Below are 27,230 nucleotides of genomic sequence, written 5' to 3' on the forward strand. Positions count from 1 at the left end.
ACACACACACACACACACACACACACACACACACACACACACACACACACACACACACACACACACACACACACACACACACACACACACACACACAGAACAACAAACCCCAGGAAAATGTGTTACAACTATACCCGGTCTCCCCTATAACAGTATCTACAGTATGCCTAACACTTATTTGTTTTCACAGAAACTTCCAGCCATAGATGAGCTGCTGCTGTTCCTCATGCACCTGTCAGGGGGCCTACATCTGAGGGATCTAGCAGAAAGGTTTGGCATTCACCGCTCCACAGTCAGCAGAATTATTTCCACCTGGACACACTTCCTCTACCAACTGCTTGGAAGCAAACGTCTGTGGATCCCACTCAAAGCTCACCTTCCACCAGAGTTTTCAGCTTTCCCTGACACACAAGTGGTGCTTGACTGCACTGAAGTATTATGCCAGACTCCATCATCTCTCTTGCTGCAGAGTGAGGTGTTTTCTACATACAAGTCGCATGCTACATTCAAGGCCATGATCGGCATGGCACCACATGGTGCCATTACATTTGTGTCTGGCCTGTATGCAGGATCTATGAGTGACCGGGAGATCTTCAAGCTGTCTGGCATCGTGAGCCTGCTCACACCAGACATGGCGATAATGGTCGACAAAGGGTTCCTTGTGGACAATCTGGTTGAGTGTAAAGTGTACCGGCCTGCCTTTCTGCACAAAAAAAACCAAATGAGCAGGGAGGATGTCAGGCAGACTCAATCCATTGCACGTCTGAGGGTCCATGTGGAGAGGTGCATCAGAAGAGTCAAAGAGAACAAACTATTTGACAAAGCCATACCACTGTCTATGTGTGGAAGCATTGAGGAGCTCTTCAATATGGCTTGCTTCCTGGTCAACTACCAGAACGGACCGCTGGTAAAAGCATGGGCAAGCCTGGGCAGCAATTAGTGATGGGAATTATGGCTCTTTGAAGGGAAAATAAGCGAAATAATCACCAGGATAATGATTGACTGTATTGCCAGACCTAATGTCAATAATCTTCTTTTTAAACATGACACAAGGTGGCGCCATATCCATGTCAGTGAATGTACTACTTTGAATTTACCGTCTGTATGTGTTAAGTAAATAAAGTTGTCTTGCCTTGAATGAAATTCACGCAACTCTTTATATTAGATACTGTGTTTTTAAAGTGGCGATGGAGGTTATTTGTTGACCCTGCTTTAAAGGATAGTTTGCCTTTACAAATTGTGCGCTTTATCACTGCCTGGGTTTTGGTTGAAGTGCATCCAAATGCTGCTGCGTTTGTCTCATTTTCCATTTTCAAAAGAATCGGCTAATGAATATAACTAATATATATATATATATATAACTAATGAATTATAACCTCAAAACAAATGCACACAAAAATAACATGGGACAATACATAATATAATAAATCCACAATATGATAACATGATGTAGTGTGGTACACTAATGTTTCATTTCATTTCAAACCTTTATTTATTCAGATTGGTCCCTTGAGATCATAGATCTCTTTTACAAGGGAGACCTGCAGCAATTTAAGTTCCACATGAAACATAAAACAACATAAAAACCAACAATAGAGGATATCATACAACATATTTACATACTTATCAACATTTACAAATACCCATAGTTTTAGAAAGCATTTCACTTAGACGTGCTTTAAAAACATTCAGAGAAATACAATTTCTCAATTTCAATTTTAGCTGTAGACTGTTCCAATCTATGCTATCTATCAGTAACTATATCGCTATATGTATGCTTGCTGTATATCTTGCTATCTATCTATCTCTCTCTCTCTCTCTCTCTCTCTCTCTCTATCTATCTATCGTATGTATATCGCTAACTCCCCAAACAACTCCACACCGAAGACCGGAAGTACTCAGGCTCACACCCAGCCGCCGGAAGTTGATAGACGCCATCTTATGCAACTAGCCTTCCCCATTTCAGCGACCAGAGAGAGGGGGGATATATATATCCAGTCTCTGATTGTGTTACGTTATTATGAGAGTGCTCTCATGCTTGTTTGATTCTGAAATGGTATATATTTATATAAATATATGTGTGTATGTCCGGATCTGTAGCCTGTTATTGTCTAATTATATTGCACTGTCAATGAATTAAAAGTAAACATATAAGTCGTCATGAACACATGCTGCTGTGCCTCCTGTCATCATTGATGGACGTCTCTTTAAAATGACCGCTCAGAGGGGAGGAGTTCTCATTTCTCTAACCGCCTGCTGCTTCCCTCCTCTCTCCTCGGTTCCCACGTCTACACTACAGGCATCAAAAAATGCTTTCAACGCTTCGCCCATTCACTTGAATGGGGTGACGTAGAAGATTTTTAATCTTCGCCGAACTGCATTGTGAGGAGCATGGCATGGCTTATCGGCATCAAAAGTTGAACAATGGCTCGATGCTTGGCATCAGCCAATCAAATCCCGTTTATGCAAATCCCGCCAGTGCAAGCGCAGCCAATCAAACCGCGTGCAAGCTGGGAGAGCCAGACCGCAGTTAATTTCCTCATATTCCAAACGAGATATTACGGTAGCAAATCACCCGGTTCTTTACGACCGGAACTATTTACCGGGATACAAACCGGAGGAACCAGGCATGGAGTGAGGTGGCAGAGACAGTGGGTGAAACTGATAGTTTTTTCGCCTGTTTGGAGAGTTTATATCCATTTTACTTCGTTTTAACATTGCTATTGCTTTGTATGTCGGGGGCGGGAGATTCATGTGATTGGTTGCTCGCAAACAATCGCCAGGCTTCAGACACGCCCAGCTTCAGGATTTTTTCATGCCTGTAGTGTAGACCAGCGCCGTATAGAAGGAGTTATGTCATCTCCGTTCACTCCAATGGACCACTTTTTTACAGCAATGGCGGATCGTGGAGCCTCTCAATCGTTCCCCGGAAGTTAGCGCCAAGGCTAGCAGAGCTGTAGAGTTGCAGCATAATAGACCGTTCGTGACGGACTTTTAAAGGTAAGAAGAAGCTTAAAGATTTATATTGCGGATATTATCAGTACATCTGATTCAAATTAACATGTGTATTAAAGGATGTCAGTGGATTATCCCTAAATTAGTAGATTTAGGGAACGTTTACAGATAACAGATTAAGCTAGGATACCATACCATAGTACCATACACTATACCATAGTGGTTGAATACACAGTATTAGGAAACACTTTATACTTACTGGACATGTTATACTCATTATATACTGTATATAAAATATGACCAAGAATGTGAGACAACTTTATAGAAATTCATATCACATCTGATGCCATTTGTCATACTTTGTTAAACTCACAAATAATAAAGTTCCATAACTTCAGTTGGGAACAAAGACCACACATTATCTCCCCAAGGCAATTTCCCATCCAATAGGTGTGCTATATAGGTGTGTATAACCCTTTCTCCTGTCTGTTACTCCCTCTTTCAGCACAAGAACCAGAGGGGGATTCAATGGAGCCTGAATACCTGCACTGAGACCCTCACCCTGCACCCTGAGTCTCAACTCTCAGTGTTTTTCAAGCCTTTCCCTGTTTTTTTGTATTAAACAAAACATTAAGCTTTCCCAATGGTGTGGTTTTCGTTTTGTGAAAAAGTGCAAATGCAGTGTTTGTATACAATAACCTAACCTCACATATTTTTTTGCTGTTGGTCATGAAATTGCTCCTGCTGACTTGTGCCAGCCATTTTTTCCTCCGCTCTGTGTCAGTGGGGAAGCCGTACATTCGTACTCCTTTCTCAGAGCGATTTGAGCATCCCCAGGCAGCACAGCAAACCATGGTGGCGACTAGGAGGCAGCACAGCCAAACCAGGACAACACGGAGGAAAAGGCACAGACAAACTGCATGATATGCTATTCAATGTTTATTGAATTCCATGTATTTGCAATGGATGTTCCTAAAACAACACATTTAACATCATCATCATGCTGCTGCTGCTGCTAGTCCTTTGATAGTCACCTGTCCTTTCTGAAAGCCATAAAGATGACAGTCATTTAGATAACTTGTGTCCTCAATTACCATGGGATTACTGAAACTACCATGAATTTAAGAAAATGGTAGAAATTAATCTAATCTGAATTTTGAAGCATTCCTTTAGATCCCCTCCCTCTAAATATATCAATAAACATTAGAAAGTGATGCTCCTGACTACTATACAAGTTTAAGAAGATAATATTGGTTTGAAAGAATTCAAAGCTATAAATAAACAGCAACAGGCTCTTTAACCAAGGCACTGTTAGCCTAACATGTAAACTAGTTGTTCACACTAATCCTAATATTATCACTTAATATTAGCAAATTCTATTTTATTTTTTAAAACATATTGTAGTAAATACATACACATATCGATTTGTTGTATAAATATTGCAACTCAAAACCTTTATTCACTAATAATTACCAAAAGTCGAAGTTCTATCTCCTGTTATCAATGCATTCACATTGCCCGCCATGAACTTGCGGGGAACGATTCTCGTCTACATGAACCACGTGACGATAACCGTTTTTGGACTTCCGCTGTCGTAACTCTTCTATCTATACGGCGCTGGTGTAGACGAGCTCGCATCTCCTGTTGGCGGGACTAAAGTATCGAGGATAGGAGTCGAGGAGGGGAAATTAGAGAGCGAAACCTCTTAGGTCTGGGGTAGTGGGGGTGGAGCTCTGGAGAGGGTGGATTTGGAGTCAATGAGCAGGGCCTCCATTTTGCTCATGTTTATTGTTCAGGTTACCAAATATCAACCAGTGAGGTTTTTGGGTTGAAATAATTCACAGACCTTGTTTCAAACTGTTTTACATTGGCAAATGATACAATGAAAGTACTTAAATGTCCAAAGGACTGTGGGCGATTGAAAAAAAGTCAGGACACTATTAATGGACATTTTTTTTTAACGTAACAATTTAGGGTATGGCTCACAAATGTTTATTTGATGTGGGTGAACTGCCCCAAATGAACACTTAATTCCTGCTTATAGCATGCAAATGTGTCTGGCACAACATCTGTGCCAGCACCCAAATGACATTTATTGAATAACATTATAAATACAAAGCTATTTTGACTGCTATGTCATAAAGAGGAGTAATATAATATTTGTAACAATTTCTTCAGTTGTTGTTCAAATGTGCAATATTGTTCATTGACATGACTGTATACAGCTTATTATTCAAAGCTGGATAAAACCTCTTGGTAAACATTTCCAGGACAACATCATACATGCATGTAACTAATTACAAAGCATTGCACTTCGAACCAACTTGTTGCCCTACAGTCTTCTGAACACTAGGCTTGATAAGTAGTACAAAAAGTGAACAAAGATAGATAATGGGTTGAAATGTGTTCAATTGAAACTTTAAATTCTGCAAAACCTTTCAGAATTATTTGAAGAAACATTTGGAGATATAAAAGTCTCCCAAAAGACAAGAACAGAAAAGGGCAGGAGTGTTTTTAATCATATCCAGAGTAATACACATGAACTGGGAATATTTCTTAACACACAAAAAATCAATTTCAAACAGCAGAAGGCAACTTAAATACACATTAAAACAGGCATAGTTTATCGTATAGTAAAAAAGGAAAACGTTATTTAAGATGCTTGAAACAAGTGGGTGCTTGTTTCTTAGCATAATTCACACACTATCAAACCTTTTAAAACATGCATTAGTGCTCTCTAACAGGGACAAACATTGCAGAGAGAAACACACAAAGGTACAAATCACAAATTAAGTCCAGCCGTTCCACAGGTCCTTCATTTACGAAAATGAACTCCTTTTAAATGTTTTCGGCACCATGGCAAAGCGCTTGTGTGTTGGAACGGTCTTAGTTTTCCATTCATGTAGGGTCATCTTTGGCGTCTCTCTTCCAAGCCTTCTTTGGTAGTTCCTAAAAGTAAGCACAGATCCAGAGCCACATATTTAAAGGTGGCTGAAAAACGTCAGCATTAGAACAGACATCCCTTCATTTCTTTATTAAACCCAATGAAAATGATGTACCTGCGTGTCAGATCGGAGGGATGCTGCCACTGTTTGCCGTCAGCGCCCGGTGACTGATCAGCCACACTGTTCATCAGCGTCATCAGCTCACTCATGGCATCTGCACAAACGTGCCAAAGAGGCGCAAGGTAAATTAATCACAGCCCTACCAGAGGTCGACGTGACAAAATCACAAAACACTTGCAACTCGACTTGGACTTTAACACCAATGACTCAGGACTTGACCTTGAGCCTTCTGACTTGATATTTTAATGTATTCAAAATAAGTTTGCCACAATATATTTACCGAATCAACAATCCTAAACTTTATTAACTTTGGCAAGTTGACATGTAGCATATATTACCCAACTAATACATATATACACACATATATATATATACATATATACACATATATTAACTTTCCCGGGTCACCGAGGATGCTGGCGTTGTTTGTTCGCCGCTCCTCCGCCCCAAATATTTTTCTTTAGTCCAGATTAGAACCTCTCCTGGCTGGCTCTCTACTTTTGAAACGTCAGTCATCAGCAAAAATAGCAGCATCTCTATATCGAATTGACACAGATCTTTGTGTTGTCATCTCCTACCTGCTGGCTCTTTCCTGCTCATCGGTCCCTAGCCCGCTAGCTAGGTAGCATTATTGGACCTAGCAGGCTGCTACCTAGATGCTCCTCGGCTCCCTGAAGTCTGCCGAGCTAACAATTCTGTCTCCACCCCAACTCCACCCCAACTCCACGGCTCGTGTGGGTCTTCCCATCCCGCTGCGATCAGCCGGCTTCCCCGCTGACATCGTCTCTCCCTGCCGCCTACAGCCGGTGGCTATCAAGCTAGCTAACAAGCTAGTAGGCTGGTCACCCGGCTCACACTCTGCACCAGGCTGTCAGCCCCTCCTACGATTCTCCTCCGGAAACCACTGGAATCATTCTCCTGATATGCTGTGGATTATCCCTTTCATTTTATCTGGACTCACACCGCTCCTTCTTCCACGGTCATCCGGCTCCTGGTCTCTGCTGCCCGGGTCCCCCGCATTAGCTAGCTCCGTGCTAGCGCCACTTCACGGGATCATGCCGCCGCTCAACTCCCCCGTCAGATCTCCACTAACCGCTTGCCTCCGGACTGCATGGAAATCCTCGCAGATAATGAAATACTCCGCAAACGCCGTCCTCCACACAGAGGCTCTGGCCGTAAGTTTTTATTTCATTCCACGTCTCCACACTCCATCCCGTCCATTTGGTCCTGTCACGCGCCCACACTACGCCATCACAACAAAAAACACGTGAATCTGACCAATCTCCTTCCACTTCCCCGGTCCAAACAACCCCCCAAATGCAACGTCACCTCAGAGCAGCCCTTCTCAACACACGCTCCATCCACAATAAAAGCCACATTCTGAATGAATTCATTAAAGACAATAACATGGACTTTCTGTATTTGACCGAAACATGGCAAAAGCCCCTGGACTATTTTTCTTTAAATCAAATCACCCCAGCAGGATTCACATACATTGACAAACCTCGCCCACAAGGGCGGGGTGGTGGTATAGCTGCTATTATCAGAAAGGAAATAAAAGCTATCATAATCCCCATCCCTGATGCTTCTTCATTTGAACACCTGGGGCCGTATTCACAAAGCATTTTTATCTTACCGCTAGGAGTGCTCCTAACTCGCGCTAAAACATTTTACGTAGGAGTTTTTTCTTAAAAGTTATTCACAAAGCCGCTGAGACCTACTCATACTAAGGATAAATGACTAAGAGTGACGCGCCGTTGCTATGGATTACGTCGATTCTCGTGCATGAGTTTAGAAGCGGTCAGTACGGTGATTGGTTGTTCAGAGCAGGCGGTCTCGGTGAAACTCATCCGCAACATCCCACAAACGAGCCCACTAAATCACAGAAAAACAAGGAAATAGCCTAGGCTAGAAATGTATTCCTATCAAATAGTTTTGGAAGTGCCGTTAGCAGAATACACGCATGATGACAAGTTTGTGCAGACCACGATAATGACGTTGTATATGCACGTTAAAGAGAGAGAGCAAACAATAAAAATACGTAAATTGCATTAAATGAAGGAGGCAAGTAAAAGCACCCCGCAAACTATTATCCAATGAGCATATTTCCAGCACTTAAACACTTTCAATAACAGCCCATACCGCCGTTAAAGCCCCCCTATCATGATGAATGAAAACAATCTGCGTGTTGATGGAATGTACTTTCTTTCTATTGACGAACAAGTCCTCATCTTTTGATGGCGCAATTATTTTTATGTGCGTCCCGTCAATAGCACCGACCGCACCGGGCATACCTGCAATTGCCATGAAGTTGGCTTTGATCCTGTGTAGTTGTTGATTGTCCATAGGAAACCGGATAAACTGTTGGATGATATGTGGTCTAGAGAGCGCGTTGATGGTTTGGTTTATGGCACGGCTGACTGATGGTTGCGATATTCCTAAATCGTTGGCATTGCAAAGTTACATTTTCCCTGTTGCTAAATATCGTAGTGTTGCCAAACATTTTATTTCCGGACTAATCGGGTTATTCCTGTTAGTCGGGGAAGTTATTGCATCCCGCACTAATTCCACAACAAGTTTGATACCCTCACGATTTAGCCTATATCTCTTGATCAATTCAGTCTTCCATTGTCTCCAAAACATTTCGTCTCGCAGCCATTTTCAGATTCTTTGTGAATAGGTCTTACTGAGTTAGGAGTCCTAAATTTAAGACTGACACGCCCATTATGTTTAGGAGTTTCTCCTAAATCCGCCAGTTAGGAGCTACTTTTAGCCCTAAGATCCTTTGTGAATACGGCCCCTGATCTTTAAACTCTCTGGTCCCACTCCCCTGGTCACAGCCATCATCTACCGTCCTTTCTCTCCGACCTCTCTGCCATTTTCACTCAGCTTTCTGCCATATCCCCATCTGTTCTCCTCTTAGGTGATTTTAACATTCATATTGACAACCCGACCTGCAAATATGCCTCTGAATTTAAGGAAACCCTTCATTGCTGCAACTTCTCTCAACACATCAACTTCCCAACACACAGCCGTGGTCACATCCTGGACTTGGTCTGCTCCACTGGTCTCACCATCCATCATCTGTCCAGCCTCAATCTCCACGTCTCTGATCACCTGGCCATCATCATGGACATCAACATCCCCATCCCCGCCCAAAAGCAAAAATGCACAATAACCTACAGAAACCTCAAATCCATCTCACCTTCAGCAATCACTGCCTCCATTACCTGCAAGATGTCTGTCTGTCTCTCCTCCCCTCCCCCACTTTCTGAAAACCCATCTGAACTTGTGGACTATTATAACAGCACCCTCTCCTTCTGTCTCAATGAACTGGCCCCCACAAAAACTAAAAATGTCTCTTTCATACACTCCGCCCCCTGGTATACCCCCGAACTCCGCCAAATGAAATCAAGGAAACGTCAACTTGAACGCCAACAAAAGAAAACCACACTAACAGTCCATCTTCAAATCTACAAAGACTATCTCCAGCAGTACAGTAATGCACTCAAAGTAGCCCGGTCTAATTACTACTCACAACTCATTCAGTCTGGCTCCAGCAACCCCAAGCGTCTGTTCTCCACCATCAGCAAACTTCTCAAACCCTGTGACAACGCCACCTCGTCCTTCACCACCGAACAGTGCAACTCCTTCCTTTCGTTTTTCCAAACCAAAATCAGCAACATTTACAGCAATCTGACACCCTCATCAGCACCCCCCACCTCCTCTCCTGGCTCCCCCCCCCTTCACCTCACAGCCCCTGTCCCACTTCTACCCTGTGACCCCCATGCAACTGTCCCACTTCATGACTGGAATTAACTCCACCTGCACACTTGACCCAATGCCCTCCAAATTTGTTAAAGAGAGCCTCCCTGCCATCTCCCAACTCATCGCCACCATCATTAACTCCTCCCTCAGATCTGGATCAGTTCCCCCCTCTCTCAAACTGGCTGCTGTCACACCCATTCTCAAAAGACCTGGACTCACACCTGACATGTCCAACTTCCGGCCCATCTCAAATCTCCCCTTTCTGTCAAAAATACTTGAACGTGTCATTGCCTCACAACTAAAATCCCACCTCAGCTCCAATGACCTCTTTGAGCCATTTCAATCCGGTTTCCGATCAAAACACAGCACAGAAACAGCTCTTCTGAAAATCACAAACAACCTCCTCCTCTCCTCTGACTCCGGCAACCTGAACATCCTCATCCTCCTCGACCTCACCGCAGCATTCGACACCATCAACCACACCATCCTGCTGTCCCTCCTCGAATCATCACTCAACATCACTGACACTGCACTCTCCTGGCTGAAATCCTACCTCACCGACGAAATCAGTTTATCAACATCAACAACTGCACCTCCTCCACTGCTCCTCTGTCCCAAGGCGTCCCCCAGGGTTCGGTGCATGGCCCCCTCCTCTTCATCCTTTACATGCTCCCCCTTGGCAAAATAATTTGTCGCCACAACCTTCAATTTCACTGCTACGCCGATGACATCCAACTTTATATCTCAACAAAAACCATCACCCCCACAACACACTCCACTCTCACCAACTGTCTCTCATAAATAAAAGAATGGATGCAAACAAACTATCTCCAACTGAACAGTGCCAAATCAGACATCATCATCGGCCCCCCATCCCGTATCAAAGACATCCAGAATTTCAACTTCACCATTGACAGCCACACTCTATCTCCCCCCCCCTCACATCCTTAACCTCGGAGTCATTTTCGACAGTCAGCTCAAATTCAACCACCACATAAATCACATCACCAGGACCGCCTTTTTCCACCTCAAAAACATTGCCCGTCTCCGCCCATCACTCTCCTCCTCTGCTGCTGAAACCCTGATTCATCTCTTCACGACTCGACTACTGCAATAGCATCCTCTAGGGCAGTGGTCACCAACCTTTTTAAGCCCAAGATCACGGACCTCGGTCAAGGTGAAAGGCGAGATCTACCTATTGCAGAATTGAGTGAAAAAGACGGCCCAGACAATGCTCCCAATTTGAGGCCGTTTATATAGGCTAATTGTATCTGAATTACTGTTACAATGAAGGCTCCATAATCAGCTCACGGCATATAGGCAGTGGTAAAGTGCTATTAGGGGGCGGACCTCACCTCCTCAAGGGGGGTCCGGGGGGAGGCTCCCCCGGGAAGATTTTTTTTTAAATATTGAAGTTGAAAGCATCAATCTGGTGCACTTTGAGAGCAACATGAAGAGATCTATGGATACATCTCTCAGCACCCATATGAAACAGAACTGTAAACAGATTTTCTTTTTGTTTATGGATATTTTACAAATTACATTAAACTGTATTCTTGTTTTACTGCCATATAGTAGGCTATTTCATACCTGTTTTTCATTTATTCTCTTATTGTTTGTATAACTATAATGATCATATGAAGGTGTGCCGCGGAAATAATCTTTTGAATAATTTGTGACAAAACTGTTCTAAACACTCAAGAGTGCTTTAGCTCACCTGAGCCCCTCAGTCTGACAGGAGAGGACTCTCCTCCAGCTTGTTGTGGAAACAGCTCCTCATGTACGTTAGTGCAGCTAGTTAACCAGATGCTAACATCACGGTCCTCGGTAGCACAGGTCCCTCTCTCTCTCTCCCTCCCTCCCTCCCTCCCTCCCTCACTCCCTCTTTCCCTCTTTCCCTCACTCCCTCTCTATCACACTAAATGCGCTATCGCCACACACACACAGAGCCAAGCATGAATGACACAAGCACACGTGTATTTCCATGCAACTCTCTGATTGGTCTGGTGTGTTGCCTCTGTTGCGTTCACTGAACACGGGAAATTAGTCCTGCCGTCGTCTCTTGTGTCATGATGAGGTTCACTTAAAGCACGGTTAATGCATTATATTATTGAGGTGTCTCAAATATACGTCAATCAAGTGGAACCTGCTAACAGGGTGGTAGATGATAGGTTTACATCTAAAAACGTATTTTTCAAACATTATTATTTTAATTTTATTTTTCTTTTGTTACTTTTTTTTAACGGTCCGCGATCTACCCGCACCGATCACGATCGACTGGTTGGCGACCACTGCTCTAGGGCATACCATCCAACCTCCTCAATAAACTCCAACATATCCAGAACTCTGCTGCCTGCCTCCTCACCCACACCCGCTCCCGAGACCACATCACTCCCATCCTCCAGAACCTCCACTGGCTCCCCGTCCGTCAAAGAATCCACTTCAAAGTCCTCCTCATTACTTACAAAGCCCTCAACAACCAGGCCCCACCCTACCTCACAGACCTGCTGCACCACCACACCCCTTCCCGCTGCCTCCGCTCATCAGAAGCCAACCTCCTATCCATCCCCATCCGCACCAATCACCGGACCTGGGGGGACAGAGCCTTCTCCGTTGCTGCCCCTTCCCTCTGGAACTCACTCCCACAACCCATCAGAGACTGCACCGACCTCACCACCTTAAAAAAACTCACAAAAACTCACCTCTTCAATCTGGCTTTTCATGTGATTGTTTTTGTATTATTTGACTTTAACTATATATTTATTTGTTGTTCCTTTCTTCTCTTTTCTTTTTTCTTCACTATTATCTGTAAAGCGTCTTTGAGCACCTGTAAAAGCGCTAACAAATTAAATATATTATATATATATATATATACACACACATATATACACACACATACATATATATATAAACACACACACACCTATATATATATACACATACATATGTGTATGCATATACATGTATTACTTGTTGCAGCCAGAGATTAGGCGGACACAGTTCTCTTTCTCCACTCGTCAGCACTTTAGTTTGTTGTTCCATAACGAGTAAACTTTGAACATAGACCATTCTCTTGCTTACACTGCTCAGCCGCTTTATTCAACTTATTACATTAAAATCCTTACATATTAACCAATAGAAGCGTTCGTCTTCTACTGCTTATTCTCTTGTCTACTCAGGGGTGCAACCTTGTGGTGAAAACTAGCAACAACAACATTAAAACTGCTTCGAACAACACAATATAAAATGTAGGTGTGAATGAGATTAGAAATGGTTAAGAACAACATTAAATACAAATGGATTGGTGTCCCAGATAACATGTTGTATTGAATGTATGAATTAAACCGTCAGAGTAGCCTAACCTTACTGTTCCTTCTTGAAATAGAAAAAAACGTTACTAGCAGAAAGAAAATTGATTAGTACATTATTAATATGACTAATAAAAAGCTATTTGATCTGCGATTCGAGAAGGAACAACAATCCATTTACGGATTTTGTTTTATTAGTGTTATGGTACACTTAATGTTTGAGTTCAGCAGCAACTTGTTTAACAAATAAATACAATTTTGTAAAAGCATTCATGATTGGTGTAAATGTAATATATTATTATTCAGTTGTTCATTACATGTGGTGAAAAATACATAATGACAAAGTTTAGGGCTTGGACTTGACTTTGGACTTGCTCATCTTGACTTGAGACTTGAGTGTAAATAATTGAGACTTACTTGTGAAATGCAAAACAATGATGCACCTCTGGGCCCACCTCACACTACATGGTGCATAAAAACACATCATTTTTAGGCAGTCTACCTTTATTTGCTCCTGGATGCTCCTTCATGTGCCTTGTGACGGAATGGACATAGAGGTGTTTCTCACGCTCCCAGTCCCCCTTCATGACAAAGACCACCGGCCTGCAAACAACAAGTCTCAATTTAGGAACATTTGTGGGGTCATTACGACAGTGTATTACACGCTTGTTTTGAGGCAAGATATCATTTAAGGGTGCTCTAGACCAGCGGTTCTCAAACTGTGGTCCGCAGACCACGAGGGTACTGCAGGTGGCCCGTGGAAAAAAGCTAAATAAAATCCACTTTTTACTATCAAGGATTTTCGGGGACCACCTCATATGTGACTTGCTCTATCGAAATCAGTCGCATTGACCCAAAGACACATTTTGAGTTGTATACACTGTTGGAAAGAGGAGATTCATAGCTTTCTAATGATATCAGGCAGTGGGTAGTAGTCGTTGGGCTCATCGGACATTTATGAGAGAAAATCTCTAATGTCCGAGTGCAAGTGAATGCACTACAAGACACGAGCCTTATAACCACTCCCCCGGCCCTGGCGCGAGCGTGGAGGCGATTTCATTTGAACGGGACGGCGCAAAACGAGAAGCATCCGGACTCAAGTACTGTACACGGAAGGAACGAGGTATTTGAAGTCTACAATGACAGAGAAGAGACTATCAAGTTTGGCTGTACTCAGTATGGAATCAAAACGCACTAAAGATCAGTTTGTGAGGCGTTTTTCTGAACAGAATGGTAATTGCCACATCATAACAGTGATTGACAGCTGATAGTCAAGCATCGATGACACAGTTAATTAATGTACTTATTGCAGCAGTCTGCATAGATTTGGTACCCCTGGTGTAAGAGTGAAACAAACTAATTCAGTTATTGTTCAGTTAAAAAGCATTCAATTATGTCTGCCATCTTATACAGATGTAGCGATTCATTTCCGACAGTTTGAAACGCGAGGGCCGTGATTGGTACGTGATCTGCCCTCGCTCAAGGGAAAACCTCCAGCTTGACTTGAGACCACCCCCGTGATAGATAAATGAAATTATAATGAAGCCAGCTGCAATGGATCATTGATCCACCAGGGGGTGCAGTGGGGTTCCACACTGGAGCTCATGTGAAATAAAGTCGGATACAGTACGCTGGATGTACAGCGGAACTTTCTTAAGATCCATATGTCACGGATATCATACTCTGTGCTAAATAAGAGACATTTAATCATTTACAAAACATCACCATGTTGTTATTTAACAAAATAATGTTTAGTCGAAAAAAACGAACAGGAGGAAATGCAGCCCGGCCCTCGATTTTTAATCCTAATTTAATCATCATCTTCACCACGATCATTTATGTTTATGTTCGCCGAATTGACATGAAATCACTGACACATATGAATATACAGGACTGTCTCAGAAAATTAGAATATTGTGATAAAGTTCTTTATTTTCTGTAATGCAATTAAAAAAACAAAAATGTCATATTCTGGATTCATTACAAATCAACTGAAATATTGCAAGCCTTTTATTATTTTAATATTGCTGATTATGGCATACAGCTTAAGAAAACTCAAATATCCTATCTCTAAATATTAGAATATCATGAAAAAGTATACTAGTAGGGTGTTCAACGAATCACTTGAATCGTCTAATTAACTCGAAACACCTGCAAGGGTTTCCTGAGCCTTGAAAAACACTCAGCTTGGTTCAGTAAACTAAATCACAAGTATGGGGAAGACTGCTGATCTGACTGCTGTCCAGAGGACCGTCATTGACACCCTCCATCAGGAGGGTAAGACACAAAAAGAAATTTCTCAAAGAGCAAGCTGTTCACAGAGTGCAGTTTCAAAGCACATCCACAAAAAGTCTGTTGGAAGGGGGAAATGTGGCAGGAAACGCTGCACAACCAAGAGAGATGACCGCAGCCTTAACAGCATTGTGAAGAAGAGTCGCCTCCAGAATTTGGGGGAGCTTCAAAGACAGTGGACTGAAGCTGGAGTCCAGGTATCAAGTCACTGTTCACAGACGTGTCCGGGAAATGGGCTACAATAGCCGTATTCCCATGGTCAAGCCACTTCTGAACTCAAGACAACGGAAGAGGCGTCTGACTTGGGCTAAGGAAAAGAAGCACTGGACAGTTGCACAGTGGTCCAAAGTCCTCTTTTCAGACGAAAGCAAGTTTTGTATTTCATTTGGAAGTCAAGGCGCCAGAGTCTGGAGAAAGGCTGGAGAGGAGCAAAATCCAAGTTGCTTGAAATCCAGTGTGAAGTTCCCACAGTCAGCGATGGTTTGGGGAGCCATGTCAGCTGCTGGTGTTGGTCCACTGTGTTTCATCAAGCCCAGAGTAAATGCAGCTGTGTACCAAGAGATTTTAGAGCACTACATGCTTCCGTCTGCTGAAAAGCTCTATGGAGATGAGGAATTCATTTTCCAGCATGATCTGGCACCTGCCCACAGTGCCAAAACCACCAGTAACTGGTGTACTGACCATGGCATTACTGTCCTCGATTGGCCTGCAAATTCCCCTGACCTGAACCCCATTGAGAATATGTGGGGTATTGTGAAGAAGAAGCTGAAAGACACCAGACCCAACAATGCTAATGAGCTAAAGGCCACTATTGAAGCATCCTGGGCATCCATAACACCTCAGCAATGCCACAGGCTGATTGCCTCCATGCCACGCCGCATTGATGCAGTAATCCGTGCAAAAGGATTCCCAACCAAGTACTGAGTGCATTAATGGACATTTTCAAATGTTTGATTGTGTTTTGCTGTTATAAATCTTTTTTTTTTTTACTTGGTCTGAGGAACTATTCAAATTTTTTGAGATAGGATTTTTGAGTTTTCTTAAGCTGTATGCCATAATCAGCAATATTAAAATAATAAAAGGCTTGCAATATTTCAGTTGATTTGTAATGAATCCAGAATGTATGACATTTTTTTTTTTTTTTTTAATTGCATTACAGAAAATAAAGAACTTTATCACAATATTCTAATTTTCTGAGACAGTCCTGTACTGTATTCAACTTCATTCAAACGTTATTAACGTGCCTAAACTCAGTAATTCACTAAAAATATTTATATTTTAATGAAGCCTCGTCGGCAGATCAAGATCCCAAAGTGTAGCGGAGGGATCCTTATCTGCATGACGGGTGCTATTTTCCCCATAAGGAACATGTCGCTGCAAATTATCCCGCTTATTACATGGCCACATTCTCAACAAAGTAACGACATGAATCCCAGTATTAATTGAAATGCTTTTATGGATTTAGAAAATGTTTTTATTGATTTAAAAAATAGTTGTATGTATTGATTTAAATTGACATCCATCCGCTAAGAAAAATAGTCCGTTGTTACCATTTTTTAAACAGTCTGAATGAAACGGCAGCTCTCAGCTGTGTATTTACACAACTAATGGCCCATCAACCACAGCTCTCTCCCCCCCTCCCCCCCTGATCTTTCTTCTCCAGCAGCTAAATTAACTGTACGTTACTCTGAGTGACCATAGACTGTATGTGACAAGCTTACAGTTAGTGACATAACAACACCATAAAAGCTGGTGAATTGAAAGCAATACGGGAGGTAAAAATAACTAGAATAATTGTGATTTATTTATTGTGGCTTTTATGTTTTTAGGTATAAAATGTTATGTAATTCAGGCTTATAGTTCACCCTTCTCTAAAAGCCTTCAACAATGACAATATTCATAGTAATTTAATAAATCCTTCCAACACACATTGTAAAAAATAGCCTACTGTAAGTTAAGAAATCATTCCAATATGTACATCTTCTGATGTAACAACAATAACATTATAAATAGCAACATAGCTGAACATGGTATTGCACATTTGGCTTTGAGTGTTACTGACCTGAGATGTTTTTATTACATGAATTAAGGTGACTGAGGCTTTTTAACAAACAGGGATGCAAACTCATCAGGTATGAAAAAGGTGACAAGAATCCGAGCCCCCGGCTCCCCCACCCCACAGAATATTGGCTTTAAAATGAGGAATAACAGAGGATTTTAGCAGAACAACTAAAGCAGCAGTGTTAATAATAACAGAAACGCCAAAGAGTCACATCTAATAGAAATATATAAAAGCATTTATTTTAAATTGTGTAGCAGTCAGTTTATAATTTTGGCAGCACTGTTGAGCATTTTGAAAATGTATTTTCATGCCTCTGTGCCAGGCTTAGTCTTTCTATCTTTATAGCCACATGGTGTAAAGTAGCTAAGTTCATAAACTCAACAAGTACTATACTTGGGCACAATTTTGAGATACTTGTACTTTATTTAAGTATTTAAATGTTTTGCTACTTTGTTCTTCTACTCCACTACAGTTCAGAGGTAAATGGTGTACTTCTACTCCCCTACATGTATTTAATACCTTTAGTTACTTTACAGATGTGGATGAATGATGTGAAATATAATCAAGTGTTAAATCAGACTTTAGTTCCACCTGGAGTAAATCCACAAGCTACCCTGCAGTATACAAAGTCATTCAAACTAGCTGCACCTTTAGCAGCTTTGATAACACTTTAATGATCAATCATTATAAAACATATCATATCTATTATTCTGAAATGGACCAATCTGCACAATGACTACTTTTACTGTCGCTCCTTTAGCTATATTTTGATAATACTTTTCTACTTTTACTTGAGGAACATTTTGAATGCAGGACTTTTACTGTAACAGAGTATTCCTACACTCTGGTACTATTACTTTTACTCAAGTACAAGATCTGATTACTTCTACTTTTACTCAAGTACAAGACCTGAGTACTTCTACTTTTACTAACGAACGCACCCGTATGTAATGTAGCTGCTGAAGCTAGACCATCATTTCGGAGCAGCAGAGCCTTATTATACATCCATGAGCAGAGCCGACAGGCAGGAAGACTCGAGCACACAGCTCACACTTCCTTATAATATATAAAAAAAGAACACCATGCGTGTCATGATGGCACATAACAGCTCAAGGCCGCAGATTACTCCGGGTCCCAGACCTACCCATACCCCAAAAATATTTGTATTACAGATCTAGATGAATCACACAAACGACTTATTTTGGATTCAAAACGGCGAATTTCACCGAAAGGTGATACGTTTGCATCACTGAACATAGACAGAGCACAACTGAAACATAACATCCGAGATGTAACAACATAATACACTTTTCGGGGATGCTTGGGATGTGAGTGAGGGACACGGCTTAGAACGGGCGTGTCGCCTGGCAGGACAGGAGAGTGTGTGCACCAGTCTGCCTTGATCTATGAATTCATGTCCGTGAACACTCACTGCTGCCCACAGCTGTTTTATAGAAGGAAATTCCTTCACTTCATGAAAGTGTTTTAACCACACACACCTCTACACACACATGACGGGTGTTATTTTCCCCATAAGGAACAAGTCGCTGCAAATTATCCCGCTTATTACATGGCCACATTCTCAACAAAGTAATGACATGACTCCCAATATTAATTTAAATGCTTTTATGGATTTAGAAAATGTTTTTATTGATTTAAAAAATAGTTGTATTGATTTAAATTGACATGCATCCGCTAAGAAAAATAGTCCGTTGTTACCGTTTCTTAAACAGTCTGAATGAAACGGCAGCTTTCAGCTTTGTATTTACCAGGGTTCCTGCAGGTTTTGCCAACTCAAATTTAAGACTTTTTAAGACCTTTTTAAGAACACTTTGAATAGAATTTAAGACCTATTTCACGGCAATAAAGTATGAAGGAAAATTGCTATGAAAGGAGAAATACGTCCCATAATTACTTACAAAGTAAATGTATTCATGTTCAACATAAGAACAATGACTGAACATAACAGCACACAAAACTGTGTCCTCACACACACATCTTGAGAATGTGTGTGTGTGTTAGGGCTGTGCAATTAATCGTATTTTAATCGCAATTACGATTTTGGCCTGCCACAATTACGAAAACATAATCGAAAAAAACGATTATTTTGCTTTGCTAGGTTGTGACAGTGCACTACAACATATTTGATCTAATTAATTTTAGTCTAATTTATTTATCATATTTATATGTGTTTAGTAGCTTGTGGAAGTGCGCTCCAAAATATTTGTTGATCTTGTTTATTGGTATTTATTATTTTGATATTATTTATTTAAATGTATCATTTATTTTTGTATTGGTTTTTCCGTTTAATTATACGTTCAGGGTAATCAACAGTTAAAAAGATACTGTTCAAATTATTATTTGTTTTAAAGTTCAATAAATGGATGTTTTCAAAGTCAATGAATAATCGTATTTAATAATCATGATATTAATTATTGACCAACATAATCGTGATTATTGCCATAATCGAGCAGCCCTAGTGTGTGAGAGAGAGAGAGAGAGAGAGAGAGAGAGAGAGAGAGAGAGAGACTATATTAGGAGCTCTGCTGCCTTGGCTACACTATTTCATCGTTGCTGTTGTATGATTGGTGTTTAGCTACGGTATTTAGCGTCTACAGCACCTCCGCTTTTAGGGTTGAAGTTGTAGACCCAAATGTCGCCCGGAGGTTCCCCCGGTGTTGTTGCGGGAGCTGCTGCACTGGCTCACGCTCCACTAGCTAATGCTACATTAGCAAAATAAACGCAAATTTTATTTGCAAAAGGTGCAGCGGGCTTCAAACACGTTCCCCTCCACTGGTTTCAACCAAGCACTAAATTAGATGTTTTCCAACCAAATACGGTTGAACTGACACTTCCCCATATTAATTTGTAAGTAGATTCGAAGATACATGAGTTTCTGACTGCCGCTGGCTGAAGCTTGGTTGCTAGGTTACTAGCTGGGTGTTCTCCAATAAGGGGCCGGGGGAAACCAAGTTAGTGATTACTGGTTCCATGTTGATTTAATTCAATACAAATTGTTGGGGGGAACTGAAAGGCTATTACCGTACTGGTTACTTTGCAGCCCGGACATTTCCCCCAAAACACATTTAGACGCGATCTCAACACAGAAGTACCTTTCAAATCCGATCATTTTTAAGACCTTCTAAATCATATTTAAGACCTTTCTTATTTTTTTGGTCATATTTAAGACCTTTTTAAGGTCTTAAATTCATATTATCAAATTTAAGACTTTTTAAGACCCCGCGGGAACCCTGATTTACACAACTAATGGCCCATCAACCACAGCTCTCTTCCCCCCCCCCTGATCTTTCATCTCCAGCAGCTAAATTAACTGTAGGTTACTCTGAGTGACAAGCTTACAGTAGACACAACACTGTCATTGCAAGTGACCCTCAGTTAGTTGACTTTTATGTTCAACTGCTAAATTCGTTACTGATAAAAAAAAGGGCTTCTACTGTACCTAATTACCTTAACACTAGAACCGCCAGAGGTTTTTGTATAGGCCTACCTAAACCCGTCAAATCCCGCTATTAGAATGCAATTTTTAACAACATAGGGTGCTACATAACACACTTTCAGGAAAAGTCACGGACTGGGAGACTTTAATATTTTATTGAAAAAAAGTTACATTGCACACAAACAACACACATCACACAAATTGTAATTTGTAATTATGTTGTATTGATGTCCTTTTTGTTTTCCGTTGTTTTTATGTGTAACCAATGTGCTGCAGGTCTCGTTTGAAAAAGAGATCGTTGATCTCAATGGGATTTTCACCTGGTTAAATAAAGGCTACAAACAAACAAGTATTCCTCGGTGGAGAAAGGACAACCATCTGTGCAGCACTCCACCAATCAGGCCTTTATGGTAGAGTGGTCAGAAAGAAGCCAAAGGCACATGAAATCCCCCATGGAGCACCTACAGTACTCTCAGGCCATGAGAAACCAAATTGTGTGGTTTGATGAAACCAAAATGGATCTCTTTCGCCTGAATGCCAAGCATCATGTCTGGAGGAACCCAGGCACCGCTCATCACCTGGCCAACACCATCCCTTCAGTGAAGCATGGTGGTGCAGAATCATGCTGTGGGGAAGTTTTTCAGCAGCAGGAACTTGGAGACTAGTCAGGATCAAGGGAAAGATGAATGCAGCAATGTACAGGGAGATCCTTGATGAAAACTTGCTGCAGAGCGCTCTGGACTGGGGCTAGGCCTGGCGCGATAATCAATAAATTGACTTATCATACGATAAATAAAAATTGACTCAACTTTTCTGAGCTTGATAAATTGCCGTTTACATGCGTGTATGTTTACATAAGGATGTGACCAGAATTTTTGCCCGGCGCGCTGTGAGGGGCGGGGCTCACACACAGCCAAGTCAGGAAACTCTGCAGCCAAATTAATAATATAGAGACAAGCAGGAGACAACGTGTGACTTACTCGAGGGGAATTTGAAGTTAAATGGAATTGGTTCCAAAAACTAATACCACATCTCCGGTGTGGGAATATTTTTGGATTTAAGCCAAATCAACGAGGCAAACCTACGGACTTGAATGAGCCGGGCGGTGTGTCGCATTTGTTTTAAAAAAGGTAGCAACAAAAGCTAGCAATACGACCAACCTTAAGCTGCATCTGAAACCCAACCTACCCATTCCGTTTTCCCAGCTGGGAGCAAACACGGCAGCTGGAGATGGAGAGCCCCCACCTTCCCGACAGTTTACAATCAAAGATGCATTTGCCCGACAATGCAAACATGTTTGTGTTCCTTGCTCGAAATCTTTGAAATACAGATTTGGATATGGCCTGTTGAGGCATCTGTGTCTTTGGATGGACAGTGGACTGTACACTTGACTGCTATTTTAAGGAGTTTTTTTTTGCTTGTGAGACAATGTGTGCTCATTTATTTGCACGTCAGGCAATATGAAAGAAAAATACACTAACTTAAATAGTTTTTATTAGTAAATAATAATGTTCAAAATAAAATAGTCCCTCCGTTGCCTTCTGCACGAAACATAGTGTGAGGTGGTTGCTATGCAACAACACTTAAAAGCTAGTGAACATATTAGACAGAGAGCGTTGATCCATTATTTGGCTATTTATTTACATTCATTTGTATGTTGCACCCAGTGAAAAACTGTCCAGCATCAGTAGAATGGCTTACGTGGTTACTTGTATAGGTTGAGGTTGTACTAGGCTGTTGCTTGGCGTGGCGAGAATATTGCTCCACTTTATCCGGTCCCCGAGATTCGGCTTAGACGTGTTTGAAGGAGAAAGAATGCTGAGTTGCATCCAAAGAACACCATACCTACTGTGAAACATGGGGGTGGAAACATCATGCTTTGGGGCTGTTTTTCTGCAAAGGGACCAGGACGACTGATCCGTGTAAAGGAAAGAATGAATGGGGCCATGTATCGTGAGATTTTGAGTGACAACCTCCTTCCATCAGCAAGGTCATTGAAGTTGAAACGTGGCTGGCAATGATCCCAAACACACCGCCCGGGCAACGAAGGAGGAGAAGCATTTCAAGGTCCTGGAGTGGCCTAACCAGTCTCCAGATCTCAACCCCATAGAAAATCTTTGGAGGGAGTTGAAAGTCTGTGTTGCCCAGCGACAGCCCCAAGACATCACTGCTCGAGAGGAGATCTGCATGGAGGACTGGGCCAAAATACCAGCGACAGTGTGTGAAAACCTTGTGAAGACTTACAGAAAACGTTTGACCTCTTTCATTGCCAACAAAGGGTATATAACAAAGTATTGAGATTAACTTTTCTTATTGACCAAATACTTATTTTCCACCATAATTTGCAAATAAAGTCTTTAAAAATCAGACAGTGATTTTCTGGATTTTTTTTCTCATTTTGTCTCTCATAGTTGAGGTATACCTAGGATGAAAATTACAGGCCTCTCATCTTTTTAAGTGGGAGAACTTGCACAATTGGTGGCTTACTAAATACTTTTTTGCCCCACCGTTTGTGTTTGTGTGTGTGTGTGTGTGTGTGTGTGTGTGTGTGTGTGTGTGTTATTTCACATTCCATTTGAAATGTTGGATGTTCAATAAAAAGTTATGTTTGAAAGGATGTACTTGAATTATTATCATTATGTCAGTGGTCTAAAATGGTCTTACAATGGTGCCGACAATATTATCGTTTATCGCAATAATTTCCGGGAAAATGTATCATCCAACAAAATTAATTATCGTGACAGGCCTAACTGGGGCAAGGGTTCACCTTTCAATAGGACAAAGACCCTAAGCGCACACAGCCACGATAACAAAAGGAGTGGTTTCAGGACAAGTCTGTGAATGTCCTTGAGTGGCCCAGCCAGAGCCCAGACGTGAACACGATTGAACATCTCTGGAGAGATCTGAAAATGGCTGTGCACCGACGCTCCCCATCTAACCTGATGGAGATTGAGACAATCTGCAAAGAAGAATGGGAGAAACTGCCCAAAGATAGGTGTGCCAAGCTTGTAGGGCTGTCCCGAATACAATTTTTCGGGCTCCGGATATTTCAGTAGTAATCAGCAGCGAATATTCGGTGCGGAGAGATTTGTATTTTTTTTTTAATACATTTTCTTTTCAAAAAAATATTTTTTCCCCCAAAAGGTTTCATAAGACGCTCCGAATCCAAGACACCTGACAACACGCTGTTAAGCAGAAGCGCAGAAAGAGCATACTATTACGATTTATATTTATTTATTGTCTCAGTACTCGCAAACATTAAAACTAAATGTGTCCTCTGCATTTAACCCAGCCGCAGTGCAGCGCCCGGGGACCAAATATGGTTCCAAATTCCGTCTATAACATTTTACAACCTGAACAGTCAAATAAAGATACAAAAACACATATTTCTGTTATAACAACAATACTTTTAATAACATAGCCGTAACAGTAGGCCTAACAGTGTCATACTTGTTACCTTGTTACCTACTTGTTAAATTAAAATAATATTTTTAAAAAATGTGGTTGCTTGCTTGCAACTGTTTTCCAAGCAAAGTAAGTGCACGTTTTTATCATGTGTAACGTTACTGTTTAAACGGCGGATAAATCAGCTTCATCATGGCAACTTGACAACAGCTAAGCTAAGCTAGGCTACTACTTACAGCATCCAGGTGACTTTTCCGAGTTGTTGTGCCACCGTGGTAGGCCAGTTTCTTATCGCATATTTGGCACACTGCCTTCTTCTTACCGTCGTCCAATTTAAAATGGTCCCGCACAGCTGAAGTCTTCGGCATTTTGTGGGTGAAACGAGGTGAAGCGAGCCGTTTGCGTTCATGACTGAGTGAACGCGATGTCAGGAGCACAGGCTGAGATTGTATATATTTCCGCATTTTAACAGTGCAATTCAAAAGTATAAATATAGTATACGAATGGCAATTTGCCTTTATTAATAGCATACATTTAGAACATTTAAAAAAATTAAAAAAACCGAATAATGAAATTGAAACCCGAATAGTTTACCAACGAACGAATATTTGAATAGTCGAATATTCGGGTACAGCCCTACGAGCTTGTACAATCATATACTCAAGAAGACATGAGACTGTAATTGCTGCCAAAGGTGCTTCAACAAAGTATTGAGTAAAGGGTGTGAATACTTAGGTGATATGAGTCTTTTCTTTTTAATTCATTTACAAAAAATATTTTAAAACTTTTTCCACTTGGTCATTATGGGGTATTTATTTTTTATTTAATCCATTTTTAAATATGGCTGTAACCAGGGTTCATACACTTTTTCAACAATGATTTTCAATGACTTTTCAATGACTTCTCCATGATCTTTACCTAATTTTCCATGACCGAAAAAGATTACTCTTTCTCAGCGGTACCACTGAAAATGGTTTATTTTAACATGGAACAGGAAAGTACGGTCAGCATAGGAAACATGTAGTGCCTATCTAAAACAAATCAAATAGTAGGCTTACTAGCTTCTACACAATAAAGCAACTGTGGTCAGGGATGCAAACTCATCAGGTATGAAAAAGGTGACAAGCACCCGAGCCCCCCCACCCCACGGAATATTTAATTTTTTTTAATATTGAAGTTAAAAGCATCAATCTGGTGCACTTTGAGAGCAACATTAGGAGATCTATGGATAGATCTCTCAACACCCATATGAAACAGAACTGTAAGCAGATTTTTCTTTTTGGATATTTTACAAATCACTCCCCTTTCAAACTCTATTCTTGTTATTTTTAACAACTTTTTTGTTACTGTCATATAGTATTTTATACCTGTTAATAATTTAGTCTCTAATGTCTCATTAATAACTATAATGATCATATCAAGGTGTGCCTTAACCTCACTGAGCTGAGGTTATTTGAGCCTCTCAGGAGAGAGCTCTCTTCCACCTGGTTGTAGAAAAGCTCTTTAAATTTGTTAGCGTAGCTAGCTACCCAGATGCTAATAACAACAGATCGCCACTGTGCTTACAACTAAAGACACAGCCTCGCAAACACTGCGGCATAGGCTCCTTATGGGTACTGCAATATTTGAAGAGCTGGAGCGGCGTTCCGGTGCTCTCCCGTCTCCGTTACTCAGACAAGACACAACCGCGTGAAGACACGTTACGCTCGTGTTGTGTTCAATGAACCTGTCCTTGGCCAGGAAAAAAAGGCACTCGCTTGTTTAATTATTTTTGCGATCTAGACTTCTTCTTTTTTTGAAGTGAGAAGTTGTCCGTCCGTCCGTCCGTCGGATGGACGGACCCCCCCCCCCCCCCCCCAAAAGAAAAATCTTCGGTTCTCCAAAAATTACACAAGTCACCCAAATCAGTGTTAAAAAAGCGGGAGGCGCCGAAAAGCGACTCATTTGCATCACTGATAACAGAAACGCCAAAGAGTCTCATCTGATAGAAATATATAAAAACTATTTATTTTAATTGTGTAGCAGTCAGTTTATAATTTTGGCAGCACTGTTGAGCATTTTGAAAAAGTATTGTCATGCCTCTGTGCAAGGCTTAGTCTTTCTATCTTTATAGCCAGCGGTGTAAAGTAACCAAGTTCATAAACTCAAGTACTATACTTGGGTAAAATGTTGACATACTTTTGACTTAACTTAAGTATTTCAATGTTTTGTTACTTTGTTATTTTACCCCTCTTAACGGTATACCGATACCGTCCAATCAGGTACCGGTATTGACTTAGTACCGGTTCTCGGTACCCATCCCTAACTTCTACTATTTCTCTAGTAGGCCTACAATATCTGAGTAGCCTCCTTCTACTTTTACTCAAGTACAAGATCTGAGTACTTCTACTTTTTCTCTAGTACAATATACTTATACAACCTCTGTTTATAGCCTATGAAAAAAACTATTAGAAAACGAAGGCTAAAGCTAACGTTAGCAGATAGTGACAATGTATGCTAGTTAGCTAGCTCAACGATTCCTTAAATAATATTGATACAGAAAAACGTTTCAGTTTACATCACGCTCTGCCGCTCCGGCAGGGAGCTCTGCTCTGAACATCTGAACGGCCCGCTCTAACAGCTGTCCACCAGCCATCCAGTCTGTGCCACAGTGACTCCTGACCGCACAGTTACTGTTAACGAAGCACCGTAGGTAATGTAGCTGCTGGAGTTAGACCCTCATCGCGGAGCAGCAGAGCTCAGCCGACAGGCAGGAAGACTTGAGCATACAGCTCACGCTTCATATATTAAAACACAACACCATGCGCGTCATGATGGCACATAACAGCTCACGACCGCAGATTATTTCGGTGATTAGATTAAATATAAATTATAATTGACGCAACTTTAGTTACATTTCCATGACTTTTCCAAAACTT

At 41.3% G+C, this 27,230-nt stretch overlaps 1 protein-coding gene across 1 annotated transcript in view; it reads right to left on the reverse strand.

The window, feature by feature from the left end:
- Nucleotides 1–5,452: 5,452 nt before the first annotated feature.
- kop (askopos) overlaps nt 5,453–27,230 on the reverse strand; it is a 35,064-nt gene continuing 13,286 nt past the window's right edge. The window contains exons 4-6 of the mRNA XM_079694407.1: nt 13,599–13,699; nt 6,015–6,114; nt 5,453–5,904 (exon numbers count right to left, since the gene is read on the reverse strand). Coding sequence (XP_079550533.1) covers nt 5,775–5,904; nt 6,015–6,114; nt 13,599–13,699 — 331 coding nt within the window. The 3' untranslated portion in view covers nt 5,453–5,774. The remainder of the gene's footprint in view (nt 5,905–6,014; nt 6,115–13,598; nt 13,700–27,230) is intronic.

This window comes from Notothenia rossii (assembly GCF_949606895.1).
Source record: "Notothenia rossii genome assembly, chromosome: 7".
In the NCBI taxonomy this organism is placed as follows: Eukaryota; Metazoa; Chordata; class Actinopteri; order Perciformes; family Nototheniidae; genus Notothenia; species Notothenia rossii.